Here is a 9161-nt window from a genome sequence, read left to right as displayed (position 1 = left end):
AAATTCTCACTGTGCAAACTATCCTACTGAAACTATTTAATAGCTTTATTGTAAGTCAGTCTCATTATTACATCAGCATTTAGTCTTATAGAAAGAATTGCTTTATTCTGCCTTACATAATTGACATGAACTGAGAGTGCTCTGGAGATTCAGGTAGCTACTGTATCGCTTACTGAGTCCGCACACTAAATATACACATCCCAACATACTAACACTTAGAAGTAGCTTAGATACACAGTTATACTAAAACAATTAAAATGATGAAAATTTACATCCAGCTGCCCAAACCCGTGCTCAGTTTCCCACCTAGTTTTAACTGCACAATCTTGATTTTAATAGCTGTACTCAAAAGTTTACTAAAGAACAAAGTAGAATGACACTGTCGAAGTCTTTACCAATTAATTTTCAACAGTCTTGAATTTTTCCTTTGTCAGTAATGATTCTGGGGGTTGTGTTTTGTTTTTAAACCCAATTTTAAATCTAATGACACACATTTTCCTTATGACATCCCAGAGGTAGCATGACGAAATAGGAATGAAAAATTGATTGCCGGATTCTGGAAGTTTCACATTCAAGTATAGTGTCATCCAAGAGAACTTTCCTGGCTTTCACAGACAGCATGTCACCTCTAATCATGTATAGCAAATGAAAAGTAGAATCCCAAAGTAAAGAACTATTGCCACTGGTTTACTAATAGGAGTTTCACACCCAGATACCTCAAAGTAATCTTGTTACTTAAGTTGTAACAGTGCCAGTTTCAATAGTCAAGTACCAAGAACTGAAGACTAAACTTAAAATTTATGGGTATCATTTTTTCTAAAATGCTCATTAGTGACACATTTCACCTAAACACAGACATACACACAGTTACTCTAAGTTGATGTACCACACTGTAAGGAAAGGTCCCAATTCAGTTCAAGAATCTGATATTCCCCCTCTCCCTCCCACCACACAGCTTGAAAAGTGCTTACTGTAATAGAAAGCAAACAGAAGGGGAAAACACAACATTTAACAAGTGCATCTATATACATTTTGCACCTTCTCTCTCCTTGCATCTAAAGTGAACAGGTCACCATGTTCGCTGTGCTTTACATGCACATACTCCCCCCTTCGTGTAGTACCAGTCCTATTCAAAGGATCTCTGCAAAGCACCAACAGCAGTCATTCCATGCTAACCAACAGGTGCTTTTACTGCGGAGGCTGAAGTACATTTAAATATTCTGACTGGCCCAGCTGGTAGGTTGTGTTTCCTCCACAGTCCACGTACTGGTACCTCTCTTGGGATATTTGCTCAGAGTGGCCAAAGTAAGAGGTTGTCACCGTCACTCTTAAAAAGACAAAACATAAGAGATTTGTTTTGTAAGGAACTTGAGTTCCCTAAAGATCAGTGTTTTTATGTTATTAGGGTTTTTAAGGAAAAAGTTTTGGAACAAAATATGTAATATTATTAAGAAGACAGTTTTAAATAAAGTTAAACCAATACTAGTTTACCACTACAGATCTTCTCCATGAAAGACATTTGCTTTCCTGAGCACAGATTTTTTTTTTTTGTAAACAAGATGGTAAACTAAGGTTTACGCATTAATCTCTTGCTTTGCAATGAGAATGTAAATGCTGATTAGAGAAGCTACAGCCACAGTGGGTCTACAACTCTTCAGCTCCCCTGCCCCCAACCACCCCCAAACCCCACCATGCTATTTATGCAGTCACAAAAAGCAGACTCTGGCAGAGTACCAGGAGTCTGTAACCACTTCAAGATCATGAAGTTCTTGACAATTTTTGAACAGTGGCTCATACCTAAGCTCATTTCAAAGTATGTGAGACCTTAGCTCCGTGGCTACAGCCTAATTGCAGAACAGGTACAAAAATAACAGTTCCATCTACTGAAGTGTCTTTACACTACCAGAACCTGTCTAAAGACACAGTTCAATTTCAAGAACTATGAAGCCACTACACTAGAAAGCAAGTTGATTTAATTTTATCTATGATGCACAAACTCCAGGATTAGTATTTCTAATTAATATTTCAATGAGAATTACATGGCTTTTAAAGTTGTTTCCAAATAGGAAATTTGCATACTTACTGCATCATCACTACTATATTATGCACTTTGATAGATGCTAAAGTACAGAAGTCACTGCAAAAAAAACCACAACAATTGTTAGATTTGCATCGAGCTTTTACAGGTAACTATTGAGAAAGCAAGAATTGTGGCTTCAATGGGAAATTCTGCTATATGTGTACATAGAGAATATAGAGTCGCTAGCAAGAACAACTAAAATACTTCAAAAACACTGCCTGTGACTGTATACTCACTAGGTCTACTTTTATATACATAGTCTTGCTTTCACATGAGCTATAGTCACATGTGCTTGCTTACATGTAATGGTTGCCAACAAAAGTGTCCTGTGAGACAGTGGTCACTTCACCTTTCAGAAGCTAACCAAAGTTAACTTGAACAACTACATTAAAGCATGTCAATGCCACTTCGTTGCTGATGAAGACAGCATTACAGACGGAGGCTGTACATAATTTGCCGTTTCACTTCATGTTACCAAATTTATATACAGAAAGGAATCTCCTTAAATCAATTGCTCTTGGCCACAAATTTATCAGCTCTGGAATGAAAGGCATGTGATCAGTGCTACAAGATTGCATGGCAGCCACCCACAATATTTGCATACCACTGTCATTCTTTTCCCCAGCACCAAACATATTATGTATTTAACATCATAAACACAGAGGTCAACTAATACCAACTGTGTAACATACAGAAAATCCGGAGAAAATGAACAGCTATACTTTTGTGTGTGGTTCAAATTCTGTTTACTATGTTTTAAATGTATCACAACAAAGCTAGTGAGTGCTACTCACAAGTACTAGGACCTTGCTGTATCAGTCTGTACAAGAACTTAGACCCCTAATTGACACAAACATCTATAGTGGGTCTCATTACCAGTTATAGACCGTGCTTAGCGTCACTGTGCTGAAGCAACAAGCATTTTCACATGCATACAAATCACCTATTAGTTTGCTCTTCTAGTAATGTTCACAAACACTTGCTGTCCTGAAGGAGTACAAGTCCACATTTCAGACTACTGACACATGACCATTTCTCTGCCTCTGCTCCAAGACTGCACAACCTGCCTCAGAGCTAGACCAGCAAACACATCATTGTTCCACACTGTTGCCAAGGCTGCAGCTATCAAGCAGAGGAGCCTGAAATCTATTCAGTTCAGGCGACAGGCTGAACAGCTTTTACCTGTCTGTCTGTCTCTATACATCCAAAGTCATCCAGTTTTTCCTAAGGTTAGTCACCAGCTTGCAGCTATTGTTGGGAACAGACTCTCAACAACTGGAATTAAGGCCACAGTACTGACCATGAAACAAGTTTCAATGTGTTATTGTACCAAAAGCACGACTAGGTAGGTATCAGCACGAGTTCTATGAAGGCCACATTTATTTATTCCTCATACATCCAAAGGGTAAGCAGATTCACAGCATTCAGTCATTCAGTGTTTACATAAAGCTAACTTACATGCCTTTAAGAGGGGACAGAAGTACAACACTTAATGCTTATTTAAAGTTTTAAGTCTTTTTCAGCTCTTAAACTCACACAAAGAAAATGCCACAATACCTCTGCAAACACATTTCTGCTGACTTTGAAAAAAGTTGGTTTTAGCACCATCGTAATTTTTAATAAGACCCATGTGATTAAATTTAGAGAGGAGTACACTTACAACATGTAGCTCATTTCATCTTGTATGACTGTGGGCACCATATAATCAATCTAAAAAAAAGCATCAATGAAAAAACAAATGAACAGATTTATATATGAAGATTAACACATATTCAATTTTGAAAGCCTATCCTATTTACCTGTTTCATATCCAGAGGACCAATGTTGGTGATGTTGTTTAGCCGTGCTTTGCCAATAACTGTTTTTGAAAACTGAACTTGGGCTGTGATATTTGCCACTTCAACAGAATAATAGTTGTTGTTCGTTATATTTAGTGTGTTCTGAAAAACAAAACGAAACACTAACAGCTATCCATTCTCTGTATCTTGATGAGCACACATTTTTAAATTTGTGTCTGACAGCAATACCTAAAATTACGAAATTATGCAATTCCTGCCTTCTGGATTAGACAGGGGGGAGAGCCCCTTTCTCAAATTTTTTTTTGTGACTGTATTAAGCCGCACAAACTTCTGTACAACTTCCCTCCACTGCACATACTGACCATTTCTTCCCACCCTCAATTATTCCCTCCACGAAATTTAGCTGTCACAGGATCCTTTTCTTCCATGGCTGCTTTGCTTTATTTAAAATGAGGAACTCCACCAAAAGCCTTTAGGCAATCCTATATTAACTGCATTACCAAGAAGTTAAGCAGCATGTGGAAAGAACTCCTTTAAGTTTTAAGGTGGATAAGAAATCATTTTTCCTCAAAACCAACTTTGCAGATGCATAGTACCAGGACAGCATTTAATAACACTCCTACATACACATACAGCACATTTCACTCACATTCCAAAAATAATGCAGAGAACTCCAAAGTCACCATTCCCATGAAAACAGCAGACCCAGTGATAGCTTGCAACTACACCTCTATTAGCTATAGCTACAGGAACCAGCCACAGCAGGTCCAGTTACATTTTTCAAACCAGTCATTGTATCTGCTTGTATTTCTTAAGGTACTAACTAAGCTTACCAGCTAGACCACAATTTCTATGTATATCAAACTGTTACAGTAGTATTTCTTGTTGCACTTATCCATTACAAATACCCAAACAGCTAGCTAGACTTACCGTAATATTTAGATATATTATATGTCTACCCTGTTCATAAGTGACATATACTGACTTCACACCAATGTACTCAACATCGATTGAGCGAGGAAACAAGAAGAATACAGCCAGCCCGGAAAGTAGTAAACATACAATTACAGAAGCCGTCACGTAGAGCTTTCTGGAGGAAAAAAGAGCACATTTCAGAGTCAAAAGCACATTAAACAATAGTGGCATGTTATTTTAAGTGATAAGGAGCATGACTAGTCAATACAACTAGTTCAGTCCATTTCTAGCTCCCAAAGGGGAGAAAAAAAGCTATGGTGCACTTCACATCTATGTCTCAGAGACATTACTCTTGTATATACATCAGAAACAAGTTTCAAAACATGTGGTTATGGCAATATTTGTAGCTTAAAGTGGAAAATGGAAGAGGTAAATATTTATGTTCTTTGAAACATAAGACTTCCTCTTAGAAGTTATTTATAGCAGAACTTTTGTCATCCTGCAGGACTCTTGCATAACACACCCAGAAAGAATAAAGCTCTTGCATGGGATTCTTTGTAATAAAAAACTTTCAGGGAAAGTGTTAGACTCCTGCTAAGAAACAGGAAATTCACAATTAACCTAATATAAAAGGGTGTGTGTATGATAATAAAAAATCCACACAAATAAAAGGCTCTACTGCAGCTCAAATTTTCTCAAAATTAGAACACTAAAGTAATATGTTTCAAATTTGTACTACTACCACATCAGCTTTATGATCTAGTATAGTATTGTGAAGTTACTGTATTTTTTTGTACTCATTTCTGTACAGAAACACCTAAAATTCTAAGCAAAAAACATACCACATCAAAAAGTGTCAGAAGAAGAAGCTCTAAGCACTGTAATCAAACCTTTAAGTAGATCCTAGATAAAGAAAATATTAAATATTCTGCATCAGAATTATTAATTTGTTGGTTTTGCTAGCTGCTCAGAGCTTTACAAATTAATTTTTAGGAGACTTATTTTGTAGTAGTGGCCCAAAGAAGTTATCACTTTACTCAGACTTTTAACACTGAAGATGTATCTGCTTAGATCAATTAAGATACTACAGAGATTGATAAATACTTGCATAATTACTGTAGACATTCAGATAAATATCTACATGAAGAGATCATACAGTATTACTTAGCTTCGTAAGACATACTGTATTGGGAGTATGCACACCTGTTAACAACTAACTCTCCAAGAGTTACAGGTTAAGGTTGGTATTACTCACAAGCAGGGTTCTTTCAATACTGAATGCAAGAAAACATTCCAGTGATTTTTGCTTGATTCTTCTTGACCCTATCACCTTTGAATTGCTGAATTTTAACTAGAAGAATTAACTGTAGATTCACGTATCACAACTAACTATTAACTTACGTTCTTCTTGGCCTCAGTCTCTGATCACTGTATGGAATTAATGCTACCAGTTGATTTTCCTGCCCTGGAAACAAAAACACCCTTTCAGAATTTAGACAAACAAAGAATAAGTATTGTTGCAGTTGCTTCAAACAAAGAGTGCCCGACATAACTTAATGGCACCAAAGAATAAACACTAAAGATAAAATCCAGACAGGCCCAAGTAGATTACTTTTGTAGCTTATGTCACTTTCTGAACTAGATAGTGGCTTACACAACACAGAGTTAAAAACACCAAGCTCACAAAGATTAAAACAGCAACAAATTCTGCCTCCGTGCTGCATACATGCACAGGGGCAGCATGCCTCTGGCACTGTTTCCTTCAGAGAAATGGAGGTATGCAACAGCTTCCAGCTCTCTGTGCCAGACCATACAAAGTCATAGGAAAAAACATTCAGAAGCTCAGGCAGTAAGAACTGATCCAGAAGGCATTCTACATACACTCTTCTGAAAAGCATAAGTCAGGTTTGTTTAAAAACAAATACATGTATCAATTTGGTTAGCTCTGGCAACAGAAGTTGTACATACAGTGCATTCTGGAAATCACTGGTACATACGTTTCTCACAGGACTGAGATGCAGTACCCTAGAAGCCAAAAAGTATTTACACCAATTTCTCCAAGCAACAAGTTCCTTCACTAGACAGCATTTTTAAAAGGGGGATATCTTGACAGTAGAAATAAAACACACAAGCACAGATGAGCTGTTGAAAGTACATGGACTACACCTGCCTTTATAGCTTTTGCTATTTGCTGTACAAGAAAATGGAATTGAGATTCATCCACGTGAGAACAAAGGGGCCTCAAGACCAAGTCAGATTTGCATTTTTTAAGTCATGCAGCATTTCACCAGCATTATCACTTAGCTAATCAAACAGAAGTGATTCCATGCTGAATCACTATGCTGAGCAAAGTTTTTTGAGGGGAGAGGGGAATCTATTTTTTCTAAAATACTGAAGAATAATTAAAGACAGCCCTATTTATTCTGTAACTTATATAAAGCTGTAGCTTTAATCACATTATTTCACTAGAATGTATGAACATGCTTTTTTAATAGTTACTGCAAAATGTTTAATAAATTAACTCACATTTGTCTAAGTATTACATCCAAGAATCCTACAGGCAAAGAAATAAGCTTTTGAACATAGGAATCCTGCTATTACTCTATTTTAGCTAGCACTATTTTATTATATTGATATTATCAAGTATTTCAAGTTAGCAAGCTAACAGAACAAACTTCCTTCTCTATTAGTCTTTTGGTTAAGATAATTTTTAGTTGCATAGTTTTTCCATACTTCAAATTTGCTGAATTCAGAGGTACTCAAAGAATACACTGGAGTGCAAAGATGAACAGCTACAACACCAGTCTCTTATGATATTTGCAACCATTTAAATATTCTGTGCCCTCTGACACTGATTTGCAGGTGAACAGAAGTATTTATGAACTACACCAGAACCTATTCTGACTGAAGCACGTGTATAAGGACACTATGGCACAGACATCAGTTAATTTTCCTGAGCTGCTGGTCAAAATCAGTTCTGAGAGCTTTTACAGCCAATAATCCATTTTGGCTAAGAGTTCTGGCAAAAGCAAAGTACCCAACATGAAACCTTCTCATCAGTTCCTCCCTGCCATCAAAGGGAGGATCTTACAGCTGAAGCAAAAGGCTGTACCTTGGCACACTGCATTTGCTACTCTTTCTTTTTGCCCAGTTTCAGATATCCTGCATTCTCCTTTCTAAATAGCTATTCAGGTGGCTTATCATATAGAAGTGTAATATAGCAGAATGTTTCATTAGAAGAAAAGGAAAAGCAAAGGATTTGGGCAGCAAGCAAACAAAAGGGCTAGGCATGGAGACTGTGCAGCCTACTCCTGTAACACAGGTCTACTTTTCGCACTCTGCATTCGCAACTATTTTTGCAAAGTTATATATTGATTCAAATAGTTGAAAATAGGTAGTTAAGAAAAGATGCAATAAAATGTCACAAAAATAAAAAAGTTTTCAAATTCAACTTTCAAGAGCTAGGGTTATGTGTGAATTTAAAGCTGAGAAGCCAGGAACACTGCCATTGTACACACAAGCAGAGACCCAACAGGTAACGGCCAAAGCTGACCCAATTTGTTATGATTACACTGGATGAATGAAACAAAACGCTTAGTGCTAAAAAGTAAAGAAAATGAAAAAACTTCATCTTGACTAGGAGAACTATTTGTTATGGATTATTATAGTTACAACTGCACATGGTTACGAGGTAAATTTTTAGGTTAAAAAAAGAAATAAAGAAAACTTACCTCGTGGAATTCTTCCTGTTCCCTGGCAAGTCGGGCAGGTGACACTGTCTCTTCCTGTAAATTCCACATAAGGAAACTGCGATACATCTCCACATCTGCTGTCTTCATTGTGCGATTCCGAGTGAACTAACCCATTCCTCATATTATCAGACACCGTGCCTCCATCATAGCCATCTTCCTTGCACGTGTGCATAGGCAAGTGAGAAAGTGATTTTCCCATGTCTAAAGTAAAAGTCAGAAGAAATTTTTCAGGGAGAATGATTCAAACATGACTTGTATTTATTCCTCCACGTGAGGTAACTGTTAGCCTATGGTCATTACTCTGACTCCTGTTGCCCTCTGTTCAGATCCCTTAAGACCTGCAAGGTGTTAGGGCCCTGTCAAGCTGGAGTCAATCCCAAGCTGTAAGAACCTGAACTAACTGGGAGCGTTGTTCATATCCTCCGATAAATATGCACAGGTTGAAGCAGGGGATCAAAGCGTGGTTTTTAAGTTGTAACAGTACAATTAGTGGCAAAAGGCTGCAACAGTCTAGCAGTGCTTTTCAAAGGATTGTTATTGTACAGACTTTCACACAACACATTAATCTTTGTATAAAAAAAAATTTATGACTGGGCTCCAGAAAGCAAGTTTGTA

The 9161-nt window shown here is 37.2% G+C and overlaps 1 protein-coding gene across 1 annotated transcript; it reads right to left on the bottom strand.

Annotated features, from left to right (window-relative positions):
- Window positions 1–680: 680 nt before the first annotated feature.
- TMEM106B (transmembrane protein 106B) lies at window positions 681–8745 on the bottom strand. The gene is made up of 7 exons (XM_010288183.1): window positions 8526–8745; window positions 6196–6259; window positions 4810–4969; window positions 3880–4020; window positions 3741–3790; window positions 2084–2137; window positions 681–1327 (listed from the first exon to the last, which is right to left on the bottom strand). Exons 1-7 carry the CDS (start codon window positions 8743–8745, stop codon window positions 1189–1191), a joined length of 828 nt encoding a protein of 275 aa, XP_010286485.1. The 3' UTR covers window positions 681–1188.
- Between the last annotated feature and the right edge of the window lie 416 nt (window positions 8746–9161).

Source organism: Phaethon lepturus, unplaced genomic scaffold (assembly GCF_000687285.1).
Source record: "Phaethon lepturus isolate BGI_N335 unplaced genomic scaffold, ASM68728v1 scaffold19385, whole genome shotgun sequence".
Taxonomy (NCBI): domain Eukaryota; kingdom Metazoa; phylum Chordata; class Aves; order Phaethontiformes; family Phaethontidae; genus Phaethon; species Phaethon lepturus.
This window is presented reverse-complemented; position numbering and strand designations above follow the sequence as displayed.

What these genes read in the sequence shown, in the direction of transcription:
- TMEM106B (XM_010288183.1), bottom strand. Translation starts at nt 8,745, where the DNA reads ATGGGAAAATCACTTTCTCACTTGCCTATGCACACGTGCAAGGAAGAT. An exon ending in AACAGGAAGAATTCCACGAG is followed by an intron (nt 6,260 to 8,525) that starts GTAAGTTTTCTT and finishes TTTTGTTTCCAG; the next exon opens with GGCAGGAAAATCAACTGGTA. An exon ending in GTCCTCTGGATATGAAACAG is followed by an intron (nt 3,791 to 3,879) that starts GTAAATAGGATA and finishes GCTTTTTTTTAG; the next exon opens with ATTGATTATATGGTGCCCAC.